The sequence below is a fragment of the Canis lupus genome, chromosome 9, assembly GCF_003254725.2.
Source record: "Canis lupus dingo isolate Sandy chromosome 9, ASM325472v2, whole genome shotgun sequence".
NCBI classification, from domain to species: domain Eukaryota; kingdom Metazoa; phylum Chordata; class Mammalia; order Carnivora; family Canidae; genus Canis; species Canis lupus.
The window spans coordinates 44207581-44232245 of record NC_064251.1 but is presented as its reverse complement, the minus strand read 5'-3'; the positions used below and the strand labels follow the sequence as shown (position 1 = coordinate 44232245).

Below are 24665 nucleotides of genomic sequence, written 5' to 3'. Positions count from 1 at the left end.
CTGTGCTTTTTCCTTTGAGCTCTGAGTCCCTCCTCAGAAAGTGGTGGTCTCAAAGAAAAGCAAGAACTCTTAAGGCACAACCCCTGAGCCACACAGGCTAAGGCTCTGGTTCAAGGCAAGGATGGAGTGTGTGTCCAGGGCATGTGAGCTCCATGCAAGGGCCTGGCTCACGAGCTGCAGGAGTCAGAAGAGAGAGGATCACTGCTGGTTTGAATTTATTTTTTTTTTTAAGATTTTATTTATTTATTCATGATAGTCACAGAGAGAGAGAGAGAGGCAGAGACACAGGCAGAGGGAGAAGCAGGCTCCATGCAGGGAGCCCGACGTGGGATTCGATCCCGAGTCTCCAGGATCGCGCCCTGGGCCAAAGGCAGGCGCCAAACCACTGCGCCACCCAGGGATCCCGATCACTGCTGGTTTGGAGCTGCTGTGGAAGAGGTTTAAAAAGGCTTGGTTGGGTGGGAAAATCAGAGCAAGTGCAAGTGAGGAGGGCACACCTGCATCATGTGGGTGCTTCACACACATTCTTTCACTGAATCTCCCTGAGGGTCTTGTGAGGCAGGTATTATTGTCATCCCCATTTTTTTTTTTTTTGTCATCCCCATTTAAAAAAATTTTTTTTTAAGGATTTATTTATTCATGAGAGGCAGAGAAAGAGAGAGAGAGAGAGAGAGGCAGAGACATAGGCAGAGGGAGAAGCAGGCTCCATGCAGGGAGCCCAATGCGGGACTTGATCCTGGATCCTGGGATCACCACCTGAGCCAAAGGCAGACACTCAACCACTGAGCCACCCAGGCACCTGTCATCCCCATTTTAGAGACTGGGAGACCAAGGCTCAGAACCATATGGTTGCTAAGTGGCAAAACTCATGTCTGATTCTCTTGCCTTTGAAATTCAAATAGTCTCCCTACAGAGACACACACAAAATCCATCTCATTTGTAGCAAGGCTGTGTATAAAGAAAGCCTGGGGCCTGGAGACCAGAGTTGTCATCCTGACTCATGTCCCAATTTACCATATCATGCAGGCCATGTGTTTACTCCTGAAGCCTCAGTTTCTCTATGATAAAATTGGTGTGCACGGGTGCCTGGCTGGCTCAGCCAGCAGAGCAGAAGATTCTTGATCTCAGGGTCATGAGTTTGAGCCCAACACTGGATGTAGAGATTACTTAAAAATAAAATCTTGGGGATCCCTGGGTGGCTCAGCAGTTTAGCGCCTGCCTATGGCCCAGGGCACGATCCTGGAGTCCCAGGATCGAGTCCCACGTCGGGCTCCCAGCATGGAGCCTGCTTCTCCCTCCTCTTGTGTCTCTGCCTCTCTCTCTCTCTCTCTGTGTCTATCATAAATCAATCAATCTTAAAAAGTAAAATCTCTATCAAAAAAATGCATTTAGGGGCAGCCAGAGTGGCTCAGCAGTTTAGCGCCGCCTTCGGCCCAGGTTGTGATCCTAGAGACCCGGGATCGAGTCCCACATCAGGCTTCCTGCATGGAGCCTGCTTCTCCCTCTGCCTGTGTTTCTGCCTCTCTCTCTCTCTCTGTCTCTCATGAATAAATAAATAAAATCTTTAAAAAACAAAACAAAACAAATACAAGTGGGGCATCCCGAGTGGCTCAGCGGTTTAGCGCTGCCTTCGGCCCAGGGCCTGATCCTGGAGTCCCGGGATCCAGTCCCTCATTGGGCTTCCTGCATGGAGCCTGCTTCTCCCTCTGCCTGTGTCTCTGCCTCTCTCTGTGTGTCTCTCATGAATAAATAAAATCTTAAAAAAAAAATACAGTTGGTATCTGGTCATGTTTTTGAGACTGATGGACATTGGCAAAGCCCCCAGGGAAGTCATTGTTAGGACTTCACTGCATCTGTGGTTGTTGTTCAACACATACACTTGCTCGTGGGGCTGAAAGGCACGGGGGAGTGTAAGAGAGCAGGTCGAGTACGTGGAAACTAACTGGGTACTGTCTGCAGGGTCAGCATCTGTTCAGTGTAAGGTATTCTCTGAGCACCTCACAAGGCAGCACCCTTGAGGGGTGCTGGTGCCCAGAGAAGAATCCGACAAGGGGCCTACTCACAGAGTAGTTGGGGACAAATAAGAGATCAGATGAATTCTCAGTGTGATGAGGAAAACAGCAGGATCAAAGCCTGGACTTGAGGGGACAGGTGTCAGGGGGGGTTAGGAGAAACTTCACAGGCTGGCCACGATGAACCCAGGCAGTCATCTCTGATCGGTCCCCTAGATCTCAAGCCCCAAGCTATCACATAGAGAGTAAAGATTAGAACAGTTTCCTTTCTCATACCATTTATGCTCCTAGGACTGACTCTACCAGGCTCTTACTTTGGGTTCCCCTTTTGTAAAGCAAAACAGGAAAGCAAGAACCTCTCAGAACTTCTCAAAGTCCTTGGTTCCAGGATGAATTGTGCTGCCAATTGTACTTTGAGACACTGACTGACCCTAGGATTGGGCCGCCTTCTTGTGCAAAGCTGCCGACTTCATGAAACTTAGTAAAGTCCAGAGGAAATTAAGAATAATTTTACAAGCTGAATCTATTTTTTAAATATGTGTGCTTATGTATCTCTGTGTGTCTGTGTATATTTAGGCATTACGCGTGTGCTACACACATGTGTGTGTTCCATGTGCTATGTGTGTCTATCTGTATCTGCTGCTGCTGTGCTGTTCTTCTTAAGGTCATGGGTTCCCAGGTCCTGAAAGGTGATGGGAACCCTGAGGCTTTGGGGGTGATTTGCTCCCCTTCTCTGGGCCTTGGTTTCCTCTCCTCCACAAATGGATTACTTGAACTCCATGATTTTGAAGGATTCTTGCAGATCTGACCCCCCCTTAACTTTGTCATTCACCATATGGTTTAAGAATTTCAACCAAAGGAGATCACAGTAAGAGTCAAGGGCTAAAGCTGGCATGGCAGGGGCTGGAATTAGACGTGAGAAGGTTAAGGTCCCAGACCAGTCCACACCGGGCTTCAGGAGAGCCACGGAGCTTCTGAGCTAAAGGAACAGTTGTTAGAATACAAGGCCAGGTCCGAGGATGTGGATTGTGTCCTCTCAACCCCGTGCTGGCCAGGAAGAGGGCAGGGTCTCCACAGGTCTTGCGGAAAGGGCTCTAAGGAGGCAAAGGGATAGCAGGGCTGCCATCCAGGAGACAACTCTGGGCGGGAAGTGTCCTCAGCTCCTACTGGGGCCCCGGCAGGCTCCTGATAAACAGAAAAGCCTCCACCCTGATAGCCCCAAGTCTGCTTATCAGGATCTCCAGACTACCCCACCCAGGCTCAGACTCTGTGCCAGCCCCCTCCACCCCAGCCAGGGTCACAGCCACAGGATCTCAGGCTGACCGAGACAGCGCTCTCTTCTACCTCCAGGATCCCTGGTTTCTGCTCACTTTCACCTCTGGTCTAGGACTAAGCAGGTTCTAGGCAGAAGCCAGGCAATGAGTGGCACAAATCTTGGCCTTAGTACATGAAGCCTTTACTCTGGTAAAGGAGCTTGAAGTATCTGTGGGGTGAGTAGAGGTGGCAGGAGAGGTTCCAGGACAGGAAAGGGGGCAAGAAGCAGACATACAGTATTTTCTCACCTGGCTAGAGCGCCTGGGTTTATAAAGGTTTCTCAGCCATATTTCTCAAGTCTTACAACTTGGTGAGCTGTGTTATCACCAAAACTCAGAGAAGAATTTTGCCTCTGGTCACACAGCTAGTGAGTGACAGAGAGGAAGGAAGGGAAGGAAATGGACATTGGTTCCACAGGTGTTAGATCTGACCTGGGAAGTTGAGATGAGCACTCACAGGACCCTGTCACCACCATATGAGCTAGGTATGGATTGCTCCCATGGTACATATGGGAAAACTGAAGTTGAGAGCACTCATTCCAAGGTCACAGAGCTATGCAGGGGATGAGGGATTGTCACTCAGGGCCTACTCTTCCTTTCCTTTTCTTCTTCTTTTAAGATTCTTATTTGAGAGAGCGAAAGAGAGAGAGCGAAAGAGAGAGTGAGAGAGAACTAGAGGGGTGAGGGGCAGAGAGAGATGCAAACTCCCCATTGAGCAGAGAGTCGGAGGGGCTCTAATCTGGGACTCTCGGATCATGACCTGAGCTGAAGACAGACACTTAATCAACTGAGCCACCCAGGCACCCTCCTTTCCTCCTCTCCCTTTCCCTTCTCTTCCCTTTCCTTTCCTTCAAGATTTTATTTTTAAGTAATCTTCACACCTGATGTAGGGCTCGAATTTACAACCCTGAGGTCAAGAGTTGCACGCTCCACTGACTGAGCCATCCTGGTGCCCCAGGGCCTTTTATTTCTAAATCTGGGCTCTCAATGCCTTGAGCGGCTTTTAAGAATATTCCACGAGGGGGACTTGGCTGGTTCATTGGGCTGAGTGCTTTGTGAGTAGCTAGTCACCCAGCTCAGCTCTGAACTGGGGACTGTCACAATGGCATCTACAAGAACAGGAAGGGTCTGAGAGAAAAAGACTTGCCTAAGAGCTATAGTTTTAACTGCCTGCTTCCCCAGGTCAAAGTTTTTCTTCTCCCCTACATCATATTGAGTTTAGCTCTATGTCAGACATTTGACATGATCAGCCAATAAACCAGGTCATTGTGATTATTTGCCTAAATGATTAATCACACAGATGAATGAGCCCATAACAGGGAGATTTAACTAGCCAGAAAAGATTTCCCTGCAGAGGTGATACTTACATAGGAAGAGGGAATAGAAGTTAACTAGACAAGAAAGGAGGGAAGACTGTGCCAGATCAAAACCCGACTTTTGATCTCAGGGTTTTAGGTTTGAGCCCCATGTTGGCTGTAGAGATTACTTAAAAAAACAAAACAAAACAAACAGAGGGAAGAGCATGTGCCGACATTCTGTGGCAGCAAGAAGCAGAACATCTCCAAGGAATCAAAAGTAGGTTTGGTCTCTCCTCCCACTCATCTTGGTCTCATCTGCTCCTTCAGAGGAGGGGTATAACTGTCTCCCAGAACACAGACCAGACTGTCTAGGATGGGGAAGGGGAGGGAGCACAGAAGCAGATGTGTCTCTTGGAATGGATATCTAAAATAACAGAGGTGGGGTGCTTGGGGGCTCAGTAGGTTGGGTGTCCAACTCTCGGTTTCCACTCAGGTCATGATCCTGGGGTTATGGTATCAAGCCTCACGTCAGGCTTCGCACTCAGCAGGAAGTCTGCTTAAGATTCTCTCCCGCTCCTTCTGCCCCCATCCCCTACTCCCTCTCACAGGCACATGCTCTCTCTCCTCAGATGAATAAATCTTTAAAAATAAATAATAAGGGCAGCGGTTTAGCGCTGCTTTCGGCCCAGGGCGTGATCCTGGAGACCCGGGATCGAATCCCATGTCGGGCTCCCTGCATGGAGCCTGCTTCTCCCTCTGCCTGTGTCTCTGCCTCTCTCTCTCTCCTATGTATTCTCATGAATAAATAAAATACTTTAAAAATATATATATATAAAAAAAAATAACAGAGGCCCTGTTTTGAAGACTCTCACCTTCTCCAGAGGCAGAGAACTGAATATTGCTAGGCTCTCATATAAGTGGCTTAAGCTTTGAACAGGCCCCTTACTCATTCTTACACTCTCTCGAGAAGAGCTTGAATTCACCTGCCCTCATATGTCCCAGCAGAGGATTCCCCCCCTTCCCTGCCCAGGGGAGCTTGCCATGGCAGAAGTGGGCAAGAAGTTGGCCTGCCTAGGTCTACCCAACTTGGGCTCCACATACACATGTGGCAGGGGCCCAGGAACTGAAGTTTAAGGCAGAGCTTGCCCCAAGAACCCAGCTGTCAGGACCCTTTCTGCTTTATAGAGGTTCAACTAACATTTTTTTTGTTTTTTTTTTTTTTGTAACTATCATTTTTATCACCACCTTCGCCATTCCATGACCAAAATAACCACCACTCCCACTTGGGTCATGGGCAACAATTAAACCCTGAAGGATGGGGTGAGGCTGTTCCTCCTCCCAGGCCCAGCAGATAGATGATCAGCTTCATGGGGTAGGTGTGAAAGGCAGATCCTAGCTTTAGCAAGGTCCATAAATTCATGTGAGAAAGGGCCTAACAGGGAGAGGAGCCAGTGACCCTAGTCTAGCAGGGAAAGGGTTAAGAGGCAGGGCTTTCTAGAACCCAGGGAAAGTGCCCCACCCAGGGGAGGGGCCTATGGATTAAAAGGCAAGCAGCTTGAGTGAAGAGCCAGGGTCTGGGCCTCCCTACCTCTAAAGGCCTCCCCAGTCTACATGCAGTTCCAGCTCCAGGTAAGTGCTCTCTCCTGGGCCTGTCTGTCTGCTTGTCAGTCTGACCAGAGGGAACCTTCTGTCTCATTATGTGATCTCTGGCTTGTTTAATTCTGGCACTGGGTCCCCCAGGAGATCTCAACAGACTCTAACTCTGCAGGATTTTCCAGGCCAGTTTCTTTCCTTACCTGACTTGGGCTGCCCCTGACCACACAATCAAGGCACTGCTGATTCAGGAGCTATGGAGCAGGGAGGGGGGAGCTCTGTGTGTACTGACCTGTCCTGCTCTGCCGTGGGCCCCTGGCTCCCCCTGCCACAGTGCTCTCCAAGCCATGCTCCCTGTGCCTGCTGCGGGGCCCTGGCTAGGATATCATCATATACTGTAAGTTTGCGACAAGATACTACAGTATAGATGATGTACTAGTCCGGGTCCCCACAGCTCTGGAGCCAGATGAGGAGGGCAGAGCATGCTGCAAACCCACCGGGCTTACCGCTCAGCCTATCCAGCCTGCTGACCGCCAAGACACTTGGGGATGGCGAGGAAACCGTTACCATTACTGAGTTTAGTAATGGTAATGGTTCTCTTGCTGTACCCACAATACGTGCCAAGAAGACAGCTCGGGACCCTGGAGCAGACCACTGGAAGGGACACTCCAGCTCAGACAACAGTGTGGGGGTGAGGGAATGAGTTTTTACTTTCCTGTGCTAAAGAAATAAAGATGAGAACCAGCATGCTTGTCTTTTTATTAGCATTCGAGAAGGGGAAAGGCATGGGGTGAGTGGCACTATCTCACTTAGGACCCACAGGTCCTCACACATCGCTTTAAGGTAGAGGAACTGAGGGGATAGGAAAAAGACCTCTCTGCTAAAACTGGCAACTCAGGGAGAAACTCTGGGTTCGGTGCCAGCTAGAAGCAGGTTGGCATTGTTCCTACAAAAGAGTCAACTTCAAGACTGAAGTAGCTAGGGCCCCAGGCAGAGAAACGACCTGAGAACTGAGCTAAGTTCCTGCCTCCAAAAGGAGACATGGCTAAATAGGGGCTAGGCAGACCCAGCAAGGCCAAGCCAGCCGTCGGGCAGTGTCCATGCCTCCCACCAGTCCCTAGAGGCCCTCGGCAGGGGCCATTCTGGTCAGTGGCTCCTGCCAGCAGCTCTGGCTCAGACCCTTGGGAGAGGCAGCAGAGGGTGGTCACTGGAGAAGCTTCACAGAGAGGCGGAGCTGAACATCACAGAGGAAGATGTCCATGAGGTCGTGGCCTGCCTCCTGTGCAATCTGGGCGATCAAGCGCCCCTTTGGGCCAATCAGGATCCTCTGAGGATGGGATTACAGAGAAGGACATAAAAAACAAAAACAAAAACAAAAACAAAACAGAGAAGGACATGAGCCTGCTCTCAGGGCTTCCAAGCAGTGGAGGAAGAACCCCTGCTTAATGCCCTGGTCCTTTCTCTAAGCCTAACCCAACTTACCACATGAGATTCTTTGGACACCAGAAGCTTCTGTTCGATCACCAGCTCCCCACTTGGCCCTTCTTCCCACAACACTGTCTTCTGCACAGGGAGACATGATTAGTCAGACAGGCCCATATCCCTTCCTCTCTGGGCCCCAGGCATCCTGTCTTGGTTGTGTGCCTGGTGAAGAGCCCCCAGATCCCTTCATTGTGCCCACGCCCACACCTGCTGTACACTGTAGGGCATCTCCTGGGGCAGGTGCTCTAGGAGCTTCTCTCGGATGATGTTGGCACAGATTTCCTCAGGCGTCTGGCTAGTGAGGACTCCACTGTGGTATTCCCAGGGTCCTGGCAGGGCCTGTGCTAGGAGGTATTGCTGTGGGTACAAAGAGGGTAGGTGGGCAGTTCAGTCCCAACCAAGACTTTCCTTTCTTATTCACTCTCACTACCAGGAGGAACTCTTTTTTTTTTTTTTTTTTTTTTTTAAGATTTATTTATTCATTCATTCAGAGAGAGCAGAGAGGCAGAGACACAGGCAGAGGGAGAAGCAGGCTCCATGCAGGAAGCCCGATGTGGGACTCAATCCTGGGTCCCCAGGATCACACCCCAGGCTGCAGGCAGCGCTAAACCGCTGCGCCACCGGGGCTGCCCCCAGGAGGAACTCTAAGGCTTGTCTTCACATGGTAGAAAAGAAAGGCCACACTATGACCAAGGCTAACTGACCTTTAGTGTTTTCACATCTTCCTGGCTTAGAGCTGACAACATGAAGATCTCTCGGAAGTGGGGCCAGCCAATCCTCTGAGGGCCTCCCATGGACTGTATGTTTGGCCCCTTAGCTGTTGGGCTGGGGCGAGGAGTGTCGGACTGTAAGTGAAGGGCCTGTCTCATCTTGAGCTTCTTGCCATTGACCACACCTTCAGTGAGGGCTGCTGTGAGCTCCAGGAGAACTGACTTCTGTTTCAGACAATCTACCTGGACATGGAGGATGGGTAGGAGGTGTGTGGTCAGTGAGATGGGCACCATGGAGGAAAGGAGACTCCTTATTCAGGTAGGCGGTGCTCACCTTGTTCATGACAAGGATGCTAGGGACTTGGGAGAACTGGGTCAAGCACTGGAGCACCTGGGGGCTGAGCTGATTCCGAGTCCACTTGTCTGAGACATCCACCAGAACCACAACTAGAAGTAGGCAGTGAGGGGAGGAGGACAAAAATATGACCACTCTTTCCCCACCCCCTAAAAGTGTCCGTGATAGGGGCTCTGGGTCAACCCCCAGCTTCCAAACTACCATGAACAATTGGGGTTCAGATTCCCATCATGAGTCTAACCTAGATCAGCAGATTCCATGCTCTTCCATGGATCTTCCAACAAAGAAAGCTCCAGATGGTGCCTGAGGACATACAAACATAGGTCAGGAAGGGTCTTAGGACTGATATACTCTTTTTTTTTTTTTTTTAAAGTCCAAGATACTGACTTCCTGCCTTTTTTTTTTTTTAAGATTTTATTTATTTATTCATGAGAGAGAGAGAGAGAGAGAGAGAGGCAGAGACACAGGCAGAGGGAGAAGCAGGCTCCATGCAGAGAGCCCGATGTTGGACCCAATCCCGGGACTCCAGGATCATGCCCTGGGCCGAAGGCAGGCGCTAAACCGCTGAGCAGGGATCCCTGGGTGGCGCAGCGGTTTGGCGCCTGCCTTTGGCCCAGGGCGCGATCCTGGAGACCCGGGATCGAATCCCACATCGGGCTCCCAGTGCATGGAGCCTGCTTCTCCCTCTGCCTGTGTCTCTGCCTCTCTCTCTTTCTGTGTGACTATCATAAATAAATAAAAATTAAAAATTAAAAAATTAAAAAAAAATAAAAATAAACCGCTGAGCAACCCAAGGATCCCCAGGACTGATATACTCTTAATGAGGGATAAGGTGTGATAAGAGGGTCTTCCAGCCTCTACGATGGAATCTCCCCACCCTCTCCCTTACCACCTTGCCCTTTACAAACCCGTTTCCACAGCTATTACCTTTTCTGTTTAGCAGGGCTGATGAGGCCAGGTGTGTCAAGCAGAATCTAAAATCAAGAAAGAGAGATGCCCGGCCCCCGAGATGGGCAAGTGAAAGAAAGACCACCACTGACATCAGAAGCCTGGACTTCTACCCTCCACCTTTGTTTTAATTCTAGATGAGATCCAAGAAAAGATGATGACTGTGAATATATGGGAGATTGGGAAGGAATAAAGAGGGAATGAAATCTTTCTGACTAGATGCCAAAGGGGGGAAAGGAGAGAGAGATCTGCACTAGGCCTAACAAAAGAGGAGACCCTCTTCCCTCAAAGCAGTTAATCTAAACATTTTCTTCAAGTTGAACTGTAAGGAGACCCTCCTAAGTCCACCCTCTGCCCAGTCTGCTGGACTTCCTTTGCAGGCTACCCACCACCTGGGCCTCTTCCTCTGTGATGACCCCCAGAGCTTGGCAGCGAGTGGTGTGCACCTTCTTGGAGACAGGAAACACCTGCCAGAAATAAAGAAATCCTAGGTGAGGTCCCAGACCACTGTAGGTCAATTCATGAAGAAACAGAAAAAGTGAGATGAAGGGGAGGGTGGTGGGTCAAGGATGTAGCATACCTTCCGGCCCAGCAGCTGGTTGGAGAGTGTTGATTTCCCTGCATTTGGGGCACCCAGGAGGACCACTCGTAGGACTCGAGGGTTCTCAGGCATGTCAGGACGATGGACCAAGAGGAGATCCTGCTCATCTGTGTGTGGGGGCAGGAGGGGAGTGAGAGGTAGTGCAATCTGGATGCCCTGTCAGGTACTCAGTTCTACTCACACACAAAGGAAGTAAAGAATACAAGATTAGTGTATCAGGTTGAAGCTGAGACCTGGCTTTGAGACTTAGTTTGTCCATTAATTTGTTTATATGAGTTTACCAAGTTCTCTAAGTTCCTTGGTTTTCTCACATGTAAAGTGGAGATAATATTAACAATACCTACTTATCTTAAAACCTTCTTTTGACAATTGGCAATTTTATAAAAACAAACACAATGCCTGGCACTTAATACAATTACCGTGTGGAACCGTACTGGGAAGTTGTGCTTTATCTGATAAATATGTGTATGTGTGTGAAAGTATAGCCAGATCAGTTACAGCCAGAAATCCCTCCAGCTCGGACAATCTCACCCTTCTAAGGGTGTTATGTAGGCTCTGCAAGCTTGCTCAGTATTTCTAAGTATTAGTTTCTTATAACACTACATAAAAATTACCAGTTTTTGTGTCCAGCCTCCTTACCAAAGTGTAGTCTATGCTACTTGAAGAACAGGAGCTATTTCCTAGGTGTAATTCAGTCTCTTGACAAATAGATGGGGGCACTATTTGGGTCGAGTTTGCTTCCCATCTCAGGGCAGAGAGCGACAACTCTGCCTTGCCTGTGGCCCTTCAATCGCTTGCTCTTTTCGTGCGTCTCTGGTTGTGACCACATCGGTTCCCTCTTGGAACCTGGTATATCTTTCTTCTGAGATCCTTCACGGCTTGCCTCTCTCTCGGGGCCTCAAGATCGTTTTCCATAATATAGGACCAGAGATGATACCCCAGGGACTGAGGAGTTTCCCCGACCCGCCCGGAACTTTCAGGGCTAAGACCGTGACAGTCCGGGACAAGCCTATCTGGGCCCTTTACCTCTGTGCATGGACACGGCGGGAGGATGAGAAGTCAACGAACCGCCGTGCTGAGAGAGTCCGAGGAAGCGGTCCAAGGCTGAGCTCTGGCCATAACGGCGAGAGGCGGAGGCCAGGCGGGGACCAGAGAAGGCGGCTCCCGAACAACAGGACACGCACCTCCGCGGACAGTCAGAGAGCGAGGAGAGCCGAGCCACCCACTCCCTAGCGGCATCGGGGCCCAACCGCCTGATCCCTAACACGGTCGGAAGAAGAAGAGCGGAGCGGCGGCTGGCGGCAGCCATTGCGGCCGCAAGGCACGCCGGGAACGGACCAGGCGCGCACCTGCGGTTGGATGGAGCCGTGGAAAGGCGAGCGAGCAGGAGAGAGCGAGATTGGCCCAGAGAGCGGGGACGCACGGCACGTAGGAAGTGGGTTGGAGGAGAAACAGCTCTGGAGACAGACCGAAGCTAAGAAAAAGGAAGATGTCTATTTAGAGTTTGTGTGGACATGGTGATCGTTTTGGACCCCCATTTACATCCTGTTTCCTTCTTCTCCTGTCAGAGTTTCGCAAAAGGCCCTTCTAGCCCTGCCTCCTGAGAGACTACATCTCCCATGAGGCCAAGCGCAGAAACCTTTCTCTTAGCTTCTGCCTTCTCCCAGCTGGAGAAACTGACGCATCGAAGGAGGAAAGGTAGTGGGAGCCGGAGCAGGTGCTGTTCCGCCGGTCCCCGTAAGGGCCTTTTAGTTCTCTCTGGTTTCAGGCTTGCACACCCTCCCCTAGCACCTCCCTCCCCCAGCCCCCGGCTTGGCCTAGCTGGTCAGCAGCGTTCTCTAACAGTCTGCACCTTTGCTTTATGCGAGCTTCTTGTAGGGAGTACTCCCTGGGTGTGTGTTCCCCAGGGGCACAGACCCAGTTTACCATCTATTAACCTCCCTTACGATCTCCTCCCTGAGGACATTCCTTTCTGAAGAAAAACAAGAGGGTCTTAAAGGGAGAAGCTGCACAGTCACCTACAATCCCTCAGATTGCCTTAGTGGCCTGCGGAACTTACATCTTAGTCATTTTGCGGCCTTAAGCTTTATTCATTCTTTGAAGCCTCTCAATCAAACTCTTGGGGATTTATTCATATGCTATGTACAGGCCGTGTCCAGGTGCTGGGGATGTATGACTGAAGAAAATGGACAAAAATCTGCCTCAGTATTTTGTGTCCTGGAGGTCGAGAGAGAGAGGGAGACAGAGAGATACTAGTGACCTGACAGAATCAGTTCAGGTAGCATGTTCCAGGTGAAAACCTAAATGGAGTAGGAGGCCTGGGTGGCTCAGTGGTTGAGCGTCTGCCTTTGGCCCAAGGCATGATCCTGGGGTCCTGGGATTGAGTCCCACATTGGGCTCCCTGCCTGGAGCCTGCTTCTCCCCCCTCTGCCTAGGTCTCTGCCTCACTCTCTGTCTCTGTCTCTCATGAATAAATAAATAAAATCTTAAAAAGAAGAGAAAACCTAAATGGAGTGAGTTTGAGAGGGAATGAGAGGAAAATGGAAAACCAGCTGGCTTAGTTGGTAGAACATGAAGTACTTGATCTCAGGCTTGTGAGTTTAAGCCCCAAGTTGGGTTGGGTGGAGAGCTTCCTTAGAAAGAGAGAGAAAGCACCTGGGTGGCTCAGTCAGTTAAGTGTCTGCCTTCAGCTGAGGTCATGATCCCAGGGTCCTGGAGTCAAGCCCCATGTTGGGCTCTCTGCTCAGCGGGGATCCTGCTTCTTCCTCTCCCTCTGCCTGCTGCCCCCCCTGCTTGTGTTCTATCAAATAAATGAATGAAATGTTTTAGAAGAGAGTGGGAGAGAGAAATGAAAGAAGTAATTGAAGAAAGCCAGGAAAAAAAATCTGGGGAAGCAGAACAAAAGGGAGTGGTAACAGAAGAGGGGCAGAGAAGTGTTAAGAAAGGATTTTCTTTTCTTTTTTTAAGACGGTGATTTTTGCTCATGGCAATGACCAGGGGGAGAGGAGAAAACTGATGATATAGGACAGAGAGGGGAAACTTGTTGGAAAGATAGTGGGAACCACTGACTGGGCTGCTCTTGTGGGAATGAGAGGCTGAGTGTTCAGAGTAGTTCTGAGTGACACAGGACTGACAGAGACTGGGCAGCTAAATGCGTCGATGGTTTGCAAATCGCACCAGGCACCAGCTTTCAGGCTGCCTGCTCTATTAGCAGAAGAAACAACCTTTCTGGCACATGACATTCTGGATGTTCTTTGGGCATATGGGTGCCCAAGGAACAGAAATACCACTTAATACAGGACAGCTGGCAATCAGAAAAATATGAATCTTCTTCCATGGACAGTTAGGTGAAATGTCATTTCAACTATAATTAGGGTGAAGGGCAATTTCAGGTTAAATAGTGGTTGAAGAGCTTGAGTAAATAAATGCAAAGTCATCCAAGGAACATATGCTAAGTACTACAGCAGTGGCAACGGATAACGCCTTGGAAGAATCCCTGGGATAACACAAAAACTTAGAGGAAATGTGTCAAAGTGCTTTGTTAATTCTCTTCTTTCCTGGAGATTTTCTCTCAAAGGATATTGTGAGGAAATTTTGTATTTTATGAGATTAGGAGAGGCTAATCAAATGAAATAGACTGATGGGCTCATATGTCAACTTGCCACTTACTATCTGTGTGAGTTTGGATAACTTATTTCAACTCTCCAAGTGCCAGTTTCATCGCCTGTAAAATGAAGAAGAAAATAATAAACAGGGATGCCTGGGTGGCTCAGTGGTTGAGCATCTGCCTTCAGCTCAGGGCATGATCCCAGGATCCTGGGATTAAGTCCCACAAGGGCTCCCTGCATGGAGCCTGCTTCTCCCTCTCCCTGTGTCTCTGCCTTTTTCTGTGTCTCTCATGAATAAATAAATAAAATCTTAAAAAAGAAAATAATAAACACATCTACCTAATATCACGTGTCCATTTGAATCTAGGATTTAGAAAAATGGAGGATTTAGAACAATGGAGGCTCTCAGTAAATGTCCTTATTTTAAAGCTAATTATTTTACCCCATTCAGGAACATTTTTCCATGAATTATTCTTTCTTTTCTTTTTTTTTCCTTATTTATTTATTTATTTATTTATTTATTTATGATAGTCACAGAGAGAGAGAGAGGCAGAGACACAGGCAGAGGGAGAAGCAGGCTCCATGCACCGGGAGCCCGATGTGGGATTCGATCCCGGGTCTCCGGGATCGTGCCCTGGGCCAAAGGCAGGCGCCAAACCGCTGCACCACCCAGGGATCCCGATATTCTTACTTTTCTATATAGACAATTTCTCTCTGTACTATATTCCTCTCATCAGCATTTATTTTTAAAATGCTTAATCTTGAGGTGCCTGGATGGTTCAGTTGGTGAAGTGTATGCCTTCAGGTCATGATCCCAGGGCCCTGGGATTGAGCACCACATTGGGCTCCCTGCTTAATGGGGGAGTCTGCTTATCCTTCTGCCCCTTCCCCCACCCCCACCCCTCAAATTAATAAAAATCTTTTTTAAAAAAATGCTCAGGGGTGCCTGGGTGGCTCAGTTGGTTAAGTGTCAGACTTTTTGTTTTTAAATATTTTATTTATTTATTTTAATTTTTATTTATTTATGATAGTCACACACACACAGAGAGAGAGAGAGAGGCAGAGACACAGGCAGAGGGAGAAGCAGGCTCCATGCACCAGGAGCCCGACGTGGGATTTGATCCCGGGTCTCCAGGATCACGCCCTGGACCAAAGGCAGGTGCTAAACCGCTGCACCACCCAGGGATCCCTTATTTATTTTTTTCATGAGAGACCCAGAGAGAGAGGCAGAGACATAGGCAGAGGGAGAAGCAGGCTTCCTGCAGGGAGCCCAATGTGGAACTCAATCCCAAACCCCAGGATCACACCCTGAGCTGAAGGAAGACTCTCAACGGCTGAGCCATTCAGGAGTCCCAGTGTCAGACTGGATTTCGGCTCAGGTCATGATCTTGGGGTTGTGGGATTGAGCTCTGCCTCCAGCTCCGCACTCAGAGTCTGCTTGAGTTTCTCTCAGTTCGTCTGTCCCTACTCACCCCCCACCTACTTGCACGTGCTCTCTCTCTCAAATAAATACATCTTTTTTAAAAAATAAAGAAAAGGGGCAGCCCTGGTGGCGCAGTGGTTTAGCTCTGCCTGCAGCCTGGAGTGTGATCCTGGACACCTGGGATCAAGTCCCACATCAGGCTCCCTGCATGGAGCCTGCTTTTCCCTCTGCCTGTGTCTATATGCATCTGCCTGTGTCTATATGCTTCTGTGTGTGTGTGTGTGTGTGTGTGTGTTTCTCATGAATAAATAAATAAAATCTTTAAAAAAGATAAAATGCGGGATCCCTGGGTGGCGCAGCGGTTTGGCGCCTGCCTTTTGCCCAGGGCGCGATCCTGGAGACCCGGGATCAAATCCCACATCAGGCTCCCGGTGCATGGAGCCTGCTTCTCCCTCTGCCTGTGTCTCTGCCTGCCTCTCTCTCTCTGTGTGTGACTATCATAAATAAATAAAAAATAAAAAAAATAAATAAAAATAAAAAATAAAAAAGATAAAATGCTTAATCTCTTCCATTTGAAAAACAAAAACCCAAAACTTCCTGATCTGGAAGTCCTTTTTCAACTAGATGTCACTGTGTGTTTCTCACTAAAATAGCAGCAAAGATGGTGGACAGAGATGGATTGTAGAGATTTAAGGGGATAAAAATGGAAGGATATGATTAAAACCCTCCAATGCCTAACTATTACCACTAGACTTATCCAATGTCCTTGAGCCCTCCTTCTACTCCCAAGGAGTCCAGTACACTAGCTTTCTTTCCATCTCTCGAATATACTGAGCTCATTTCTGCCTCAGGGCCTTTTTAAAAAAAATTTAAATTTACTTATTCATAGAGACACACACACAGAGAGAGGCACAGAAATATAGGCAGAGGGAGAAGCAGGCTCCATGCAGAGAGCCCGACGTGGACTCATCCAGGTCTCCAGGATCACGCCCTGGGCTGCAGGCGGAGCTAAACCGCTGCGCCACCGGGGCTGCCCTGCCTTAGGGCCTTTATCTGCTATTTCTGCCTTCTATGTTCTTCGGGTCTCAGCTTAAATGTCACCTCCTCAAAGCATTTCTCACTACCTGCAGCAATCCTATTGCAGTGCCTGAAATACTATCAGAGCATTGTGAAGAGTCTTCACAGTCTTACCAACCGCTCATGGCCCCAATCTGAACAAGTCACTCCCTTGCTTCACTGCCCTCAGAATAAAGTATAAACTAATGTGGCAGTGGCTTACTTTACCAGACTTCTCTCTCGCTCTCTCTTCTTAAGTTTATTTATTTTTAGTAATCTTTACTCCCAACATGGGGCTCAAACTCAGGACCCCAAGATCAAGAGCTGCATCCTCTTTGCACTGAGCCAGGCAGGCATCTCCACTAGTCTTATCTCTTGTCGTTCCTCTTTTTTCAGCTCAATTGAAATTTTTTCAGTCTTCCAATTGCCCGGTATTCTTTCTCACTTCCAGGTCTCTCCTTAGGTCACTCCTTCCATGACTGGTTAATTCTCTTAGGATCTTTTTTCCTCCTATGATAAGGCAGTTTATAATATAGTATTTGAGTAGAAAGATTATAGAGCCAGATATCCAGAATTTCATTCTCAGCTCCATTATTTACTGTGTGATCCGAGGCAAGTAACTTCTCTCTTCTTAAATTTACTTATCTATAAAATAGGGATAGGGTTGTTGTGATGATGAAAAGAACTGATATGCATAAAGGACTTAGAACAGTCCTTGACATATAGTAAATGTCATTCAAGTGTTTATTATTATATATCCTCTACTAGACTGTAAGTTCTCTGAGGACAAGGACAATATATATTGTTCACTGCTGTATCTTCTACACCAACAATATTTTCTAACACATAATGTGTACTCAATAAATTTTTGTTCAGGATCTTTCTATAGATTGAATATATCTTTCTATAGATTGGCTCTACCTTTGTGGTGTTGACATGGCTGCAGCATCTCCAGATTTTACATCTTACATTCAGTTTTAGTTGGAAAAAGCAACAGATTTCCCCAAAGGAAAAATTCTCCATGTGTATTTTGGTTCTGACTTGGCTACATGTCCATTCCTGAAACAATCATTGTAGCTTAGAGAATGTTACATGCTGAATGACTTGGGTCTAATTTCTGTGCTCTGTTCAAATCATATGGTCTGAAAATGGAATAGAGGTGCTTCTCTGAATGATTATCGTTAGATATAGTGAGTCGATACTTGGCAGGAAAAAAAAAAACTGCTATTCTGCCCTTGGTAAGCAATTCAAGGAGATGGGGCGCCTGGCTGGCTCAGTCTAAAGAGAATAAGAGGGGCAGCCCTGGTGGCTGAGCGGTTTAGAGCTGCCTTCACCCCGGGGTGTGATCCTGGAGACCTGGGAGTCCCACGTCAGGCTCCCTGCATGGGGCCTGCTTTTCTCTCTGTCTGTGTCTCTGCCCCCCCCCTCTCTCTCTGTGTCTCTCATGAATAAATAAATAAAATAATAGAAAAAAGAGCATAGGACTCTTGATCTTGGGGTTGTGAGTTTGAGCCTCACTTTGGGCATAGAGATTACTTAAAAATAAACTTAAAAATAAATCTATATTAAAAAAAGAAATTCAAATAGGGAAATGGTTCAGGAAACCCGTATGATTCATATATAAGAAGATATGCTGCCAGGGCACCTGGATGGCTCAGTCAGATGAATGTGTGACTCTTGATCTTGGGGTCATGAGTTTGAGCCCTACACTGGGTATAAAGATTACTTAAATAAATAAATAAACTTTTTTAAAAAGAAGCTGTATCATCATCATGTAGATTCCAGCAGAGGACTGATTGCATGTGGTGGTAGAGTTAGGAAAGTAGGGTTCCTGGAAGTTTCGGGGTCAGCTTTTGGCCTTTTTTTTTTATACATCCATTCATCAGAACATAGTGTCAATATTAATTATTCCTCTTTCTGGCTCTTCAATTTCCCCATGGTGCCAAATGTGCTCTCATTCCAAAGCATAATACTTTTGCAAGTAATGACAACTCTTCCAAGTCAGGCGCTAGCTTCTGGGATTGGTCCTGGGCCCTACCACCCTACTCTGTCAGCAATTGTATTTTACTCTATATATGTCAAGAGGTGGGAGGCAGTTCATACATGAAGTGTGCAATTTTGTGTAGATTTGCTTTTCTGGGGACTGAATTATGCTAATCTATACATTATTTTCCCACAGTAACATATAGCTATGTATGTAAAAGTCACATGTATCTGATGAGTAAAAAATCCTCAGGTTCCTAGGTGCTACAGGGAATAACCTTTCACTTCTTAGTGACTTGAGCATTCCATTATATGCATTTTAAAAAATATTTATTTTAGAGAGAGAGAGAGAAGAAAACAAGCAGGAGGAGCAGAGAGAGAGGGAGAAAGAATCTCAAGCTTTGTGCTGAGCGTGTAACCCCAAACTGGGCTTGATCTCATGCCTCCTGAGATCACGAATTGCACCAAAACTAAGAGTCAGTCAGATGCTTAATCGACTGCACAACCCAGGCACCCCATCTGCATTTTTAATTAGTAATCTGTAATTAGTAATATAAATGACACTCCATTTTCAGCATTCTCGAACTTTACTGTAGGGCCTATTCTGGCTTCTTTTCAAAATGAGGGAAAAATTTCCTTAGTCTTTTTTAAAATATGTTTTTATTTATTTATTTATTTATTTATTTATTTATTTATTTATTTATTTATTTATTTATTTATTCATGAGAGCCACAGAGAAAGGCAGAGAGGTAGGCAGAGGGAGAAGCAGGCTCCATGCAGGGAGCCGGATGCGGACTCCATCCTTGGACGGAATCCATGCCCTGAGCCAAAGGCAGGTGTTCAACTGCTGAGCCACCCAGACATCCCTCCTTAGCCTTAGATTAGGAGTTTAAACATTCATATCAGATCCTGAGATCAAGAGTAGCTTTTGCTTTCTCTATAAGTTGCTTTCTTTTGCTTTGTGCTTTCTCTAACACCTTTCACAGAAAGAATGGAACTACTCCCTGACATCCCTTCTCCTCCTTGAACTTCATTTGCCTTGTATTATATCTTGGTCCCTCTCTCTCCAAATTCTGAACTGTAGAGGTAAGACTGGGCTAGATATGAGATGGGGATCATGGTAATATGGAGAAAGTTTAGTCCTGTATCTCCTCTTCTCTTCTACTGCAGTGCATTGCCCTCAGCTGTTAAGTCTGTATTGTTGAATTCCCAAGACTCAATTAAGCCTCATCTATTGTTTGGCTATGCCAAGGCAGCACAATGGTCTAGGGGCTGATGGTTGGGTCTCCCTGGGCTAAAGGTCTAGTTTTTGTTTACCAATTTGCACAAGGACCAGGCTTCATAGTGAGAGCTGGAAAGTAGGGGACTACTAGCCTGCAAATTCCTTGATGGCAGCAGATATGAGATGCCTAGAACATCTTTGTCCAATACACAGTATTCGCTTGATAGACAGACTGAATTTAACAGTGTCCCAAAGAAGTTTAAATGCAGTCACCTCCTTGACAAGATGCTCGGGGCTTCGGAGCACTCAGTTCCTGGCCAGTAGTGTATAATGGGATGTCAAAGTTGCTTCTTACACAATTAGCCCCAATGCATTCTAGATGTGATCGTCTTCTTGAAAGATATCCAAGTTCGTTATCAGTCACCTCAGAGCACCTGCATTCAGAGCTTTAAGTGTAAGTAGGATCCAGAATCTTAAAAGTGTCATTATGTCTATGGCTCCTTATGGGCATCTCGGCCCAGGCACTTAGTAAACATAGGCAAGATAATCCAGAGGCCTTGGACCTAGGGTCAGCCGCCAAAGCCTGTAAGCCTAACAAGTCCTCGAGGCCAGCGGCCATATCCACCTGAGACCCGAGGTGGTGGTGGTGGTGGTGGTGGTGGTGGTGGTGGGGGCTGTCCAGGGCATCAGGCACTGAAGAAGACGCCTCGGCGCGGGCTGCGCAGGCGCGGGAGTCTGTAGAGGGCCCCGGCACTCCAGGCTGCGCAGGCGCATGAGCGGCTCCCGGCGAGTCCCGACGGCGGCGGCGGCTACTGAGGGGCCGGGGCGTGGAGCAGCGGTGGCGGCGGCGGGCGGCTACGGAGCAGCCATGAGGGCCGGGCCCAGTCACCGACAGTGAGTGATGGTGGAAGAGGGGTGGACGCCGAGAGAGAAGAGGGGTGGCCTGGTGGAAGGATACCTCGACTTCGGAGCGGGAGGGGCTCTGTCGGAGGCGAAGGGGCGTGGGGGAGGGACAGTTTGAGGTGATGATGGGAGAATTTGGGGCATAGGTGGCCGGATCGCCCGCGCCGGGGCCGGACAGCTTGGCGGAGGGAAGGAGGTGAGTGCTGCAGAGGGAGGGAGCCCTCGGCAGGGCAGTGTCCCGCGCTTCCCCGTTTGTCATCATCCCTTCCCCCAGGAGCTTTCGGTCGCCTCTCCCTTTCCGCTTCTTTCAGAGAATGGTCGCGGGGGGAGGGTGGTGGAGGATGAAAGCCCTGCTGGAGCAGAAGAAGCTAACTCTGATCCAGGCAGGGAAGGGCCGGTCGCCCGGAGTCATGGGCTTTTCTGGGTGGAGGATGGGAGTCGGGAGCCCTCTGTTTAAAGCTGGGAGGGATCTAGGGGAAAAAGCTAGGGGGCTTAGAGTCTGACAGGCTCGAAACCACGTCCACCATTGATAAGGCTGATAGATATAACCTTGGGCCGGTCCCACTTAACCTTTCTGAACCTCTAAACATGTGGGGTGCTTCAGTGGGCTATTGCAAGCATCATGTATGTGCTTGAGATTGTTGATGAAGATTGTAAATTGTAGATACTATGCCGATGGTACTACATTACCACGATATTACTGGATTTTAGACCTTGCCGTCATTAGTAGAATGATTGATTTCTTTGTCAAGGCGAAGCATATTGTTTGTAAAACCTCAGTAGGCACATATGTGCGTTCTACGTAGGCACGGTGGATCATGTGCAAAAATACCAGTTTGTGATGTGACTAATTAGCCATCAGACTTGTGTAGGAAAAATACTCTTGGGCATTTTTACAAATGGTGTGTAGCTCCTTACTCAAGAGGAAGGAAATAGAGAATGGAGGGGCCAATCTGTTAAATGCTTTCAGAACATAGCTTACTCATGTTCCTTGTCTTATAACACAGTTGGTATTAATGTGCTTTATTATGAGTTGAGACAACTAGTTTGAGACAAGCTGGGAGGGCTGCACAAAGGGGGATGTGCAAATACAATTTGTTATTTTTAAACTGTAAAAAAAGTTTTCTTTTGCTAGGGAGTTTCTGGTTGCTTGAGGGCCCTGTCTCTATTTTGGAGGTCAGATAAGCATATAGCAGCTTTTTCAGCTCCACTTTTTGTTATTCTGCCTGTGGAACCTCCAGGGTGGAGTGTCTTTCAGAGAAAGACAGAAGCAGCTGTGCGAGAGCCAGAAGGTGGCTGGTTCTTTTCTGCGAGGCTGAAGGAGCACTCATGAGGCTTTGTTGTTATTCTTGTTGTTATTTAGGATAGACAAAGCAGAGGACAGAGTTAAACCTTGTGCTTCTAGAGAGAGAAAATGGCTTTCTAGCCACTGCTTTTGAAAGAGATGAAACTTCTTTCAGAAGGACAGAAGGAGACGGATGCTTCAGCTTTTGCTGGCTATGAAGATTGATTGAAAGCTTGAAATGGAGAGGCCTTTTGGAAATTAGTGAGTGATTTGTCTTTCATCTGAGCAAAGGTAGGGGAGTGGCTGTACTAGATCCTTAAAGATTCTCAGATAAGAACGGTGAATTATTTTATAGGAATGGGGGAAATGAACCCCAGGTGTCTTTAACTTCTCCATCTGGTAAAACTTGTTTTACCGCTTTTTCCTGGAAATGCACAGTGATAGGTTATCTTTAAGTTTTTGCTGTAGTTCCTTGGTTCTCTGGTAATTATCCATAACATCGATTCTTCTTTTTTTAAAGGATAATTTAAAAACGAAAGCACTTGTTACTCTTTTCATTGGTCTTTTACAGAATACAAATTTATTCTGTTTTTGACTCCCACACAGAAGATGAAATAGAGGTATAAAATGTTAGAGCTGGCCTCGCTGTCCTATTTTATTTTAGTAATTGGATATTTGTTTTTAATTTTGGTAATGTATTTTTCCCTCTACTGGAAATTTCCATTGGTTCAAATAATTCCATAATGCCGTCTGTGTTATGTTAAAATGATAGAGGTTTGTTCAGCTGTGAAGAGAATTTCCTGTCCTTTCTATTCTTTTTTTCCTATTTTTGGTTATTTTTATGTAGTAGATGAACCAAATAGAATCTTCCCCTGCGGGAGAGAAAGGGCATGGTCAGTGCTTTGATTACCTGTTATGTGAGCAGTCTGTCATAAGTGGGGAAGTAAAGGGTGCCTGGGTGGCACAGTTAAGCGTTGGACTCTTGGTTTCAGCTCAGGTCATGATCTCAGGGTCCTGAGATGGAGCCTGCATCAAACTCCGTGCTCAGCATGGAGTCTGCTTGGAATTCTTTCTCTCCCTCTCTGCCACTGCTGCTCGCGCTTGTGCATGTGCATGCTCTCTCTCTTTCAAATCTTTAAATAAGTAAAATATTCTAACAACAATAAAAACAAAGTGGGAATGTCAGGACTTTTCATAAGTTTCTGAGAAAGCAAGGGCTAAAAAGGAATTAATGGTTACTAACTCATTTTTATTCTGATAAAATTAGTAATTAAAAAAATCTCATGCCTTGGGATTTAATTAATTAACTAATTAATTAATTAAGCAAGCTCTAAAAAAAAAAAAAAAAAAAAAGCAAGCTCTACACCCACTACAGTGCCCAACTTGGAACTTGAAGTTACAACCCTGAGATCAAATGTGGGATCCTTAACCAACTGAACTGCCACTCAGGTGCCCCAGGGGAAAACTTTTTAAAATAGTCTATTTAAAAACAAAATTATGATGTTAAGAAATAACAAAATTATAGTATTTTTACCTCTTTTTTTACTTTGAATATTTGCTTGTGAACAGAACCTTTGTTCCTTTAGAGCCCTTTTGATCTTGCCACCCATTCCTAAACTGAATTGTCCTTTGTGATACTTTCACAGCTGCTAATAATTGAGCACAAAGGTTTTTTTGTTGTTTTTTGTCATGTTTGGTTCTTGATAGAGTGCTAAAAACTTTAAGGGAGGGTTATAAGGGAAGACATTAAAAAGGAAAAGTAAAGAGGAAAGAGATTTAACTTAGTGAATTTGTAGGTTATTCTGGTGTTTGGAGGGTGAAGGATTCAAGAATGGATATATGATTCAGAGTAGCCTTCTGAGGACCCAGTTTTGCTTACCAGTGTTTAGCACAGTACATAGTGGCCCTAGAATAATTGCTCTTTAAATATTTACTGAATGGGGGCCCTGCCTGGGAGGCTTGGTTAGTTAAGCGTTTGACTCTGATTTTGGCTCAGGTCAGGATTTCAGGATCGTGAGATCCAGCCCATGTTGGGCTGGTACTTGATGGGGAATCTGTTTCAGATTCTTTTCCTCTACCCCTCCCCCAGTTGTCTTAAGTGTGCTTTCTCTCTCTCAGATAAGCAAATAAATCTTTTTTTTTTTTTTAAGATTTTATTTATTTATTTACAGAGACACAGAGAGAGAGTGAGAGGCAGAGACACAGGCAGAGAGAGAAGCAGGCTCCATGCAGAGAGCCTGATGTGGGACTTAATCCAGGGTCTCCAGGATCACGCCCTGAGCTGCAGGCGGCGCCAAACCGCTGCGCCACTGGGGCTGCCCAAATAAGCAAATAAATCTTAAATAAAAAATATTTGCTGAATGGAAAAATGATAACCAGCAGTATAAATCATAATCCACAAACGTGAGTTCAAATCTTCTGCAACTTTGTGAATCTTTGAATGAGTTTACCTCTGTTTCTTAACCTCAGTTTCTCCATCTGTAATAACTGTACTTACTGCATGGGTTGTTTTGAGGGTTAAATGTATTAGTACAAATAAAATGCTTAGGATAGTACTTAATACTTAGCAAATGCTGAATAAATGCTATCTAACTAGTATTTGTTGAGTGCTTAAATCTATGCTGGTCGGAGATGTTTATAATGTAGCCCTTGCTCTCTCAATTTACAGTTTAGTGGAGGAAAAAGAAGTATATAAAGTAATTGCTACAGAATCTAATACCTTATTTCATCAAATCTGTGGTGTCAGGTTGTAAAGCTCACAGTTACTTTAACAAGAAAGAAAGAAATGCTGCTAATGAGACTGGCATGCCATCAGTTGTAAGATATATCCTGTTTTTAAAGAAATGTGGGAAGAACAGTATGTCTTAGAATTG

The 24665-nt window shown here is 46.8% G+C and overlaps 2 protein-coding genes and 2 long non-coding RNA genes across 8 annotated transcripts in view; 2 read left to right on the top strand and 2 right to left on the bottom strand.

The window, feature by feature from the left end:
- Positions 1-6079: 6079 nt before the first annotated feature.
- On the top strand, positions 6080-7156 carry LOC112677652 (uncharacterized). The gene is made up of 2 exons (XR_003147130.3): positions 6080-6252; positions 6671-7156. It is a non-coding gene; the product is annotated as an uncharacterized LOC112677652 (long non-coding RNA).
- Positions 6959-11663, bottom strand: ERAL1 (Era like 12S mitochondrial rRNA chaperone 1). The gene is made up of 10 exons (XM_025476367.3): positions 11339-11663; positions 10292-10419; positions 10101-10178; positions 9691-9737; positions 9005-9066; positions 8743-8855; positions 8403-8651; positions 7906-8055; positions 7699-7779; positions 6959-7543 (listed from the first exon to the last, which is right to left on the bottom strand). The coding sequence occupies exons 1-10, from the start codon at positions 11619-11621 to the stop codon at positions 7421-7423; spliced, it is 1314 nt and encodes a 437-aa protein (XP_025332152.1). The 5' UTR covers positions 11622-11663; the 3' UTR covers positions 6959-7420.
- Positions 11664-12027: 364 nt separating this feature from the next.
- Positions 12028-24665, top strand: part of FAM222B (family with sequence similarity 222 member B) — an 83520-nt gene continuing 70882 nt past the window's right edge. The window contains exon 1 of one of the 5 annotated variants that reach the window (XM_035721544.2): positions 12028-12049. The gene's annotated coding sequence lies outside the window, so the exon portion shown is untranslated. Of the gene's footprint in view, positions 12050-20339; positions 20499-20624; positions 20704-24665 lie in introns of those variants that run through there. The other 4 variants (XM_025476360.3, XM_035721543.2, XM_025476365.3 and 1 more) reach the window with 4 other exon arrangements.
- The window catches only part of LOC112677653 (uncharacterized), a 52860-nt gene continuing 49698 nt past the window's right edge, over positions 21504-24665 (bottom strand). The window contains exon 5 of the long non-coding RNA XR_007413217.1: positions 21504-22664. This is a non-coding gene — a long non-coding RNA (uncharacterized LOC112677653). The remainder of the gene's footprint in view (positions 22665-24665) is intronic.

Excerpts from the sequence above, each read along its gene's own strand:
- ERAL1 (XM_025476367.3), bottom strand. The coding sequence starts at position 11,621 with ATGGCTGCCGCCAGCCGCCGCTCCGCTCTTCTTCTTCCGACCGTGTTA. Across the intron at positions 10,179-10,291 it reads ACCAGCTGCTGGGCCGGAAG|GTGTTTCCTGTCTCCAAGAA; the intron begins GTATGCTACATC and ends TATTTCTGGCAG. Across the intron at positions 9,067-9,690 it reads AGCCCTGCTAAACAGAAAAG|GCACCATCTGGAGCTTTCTT; the intron begins GTAATAGCTGTG and ends GTATGTCCTCAG.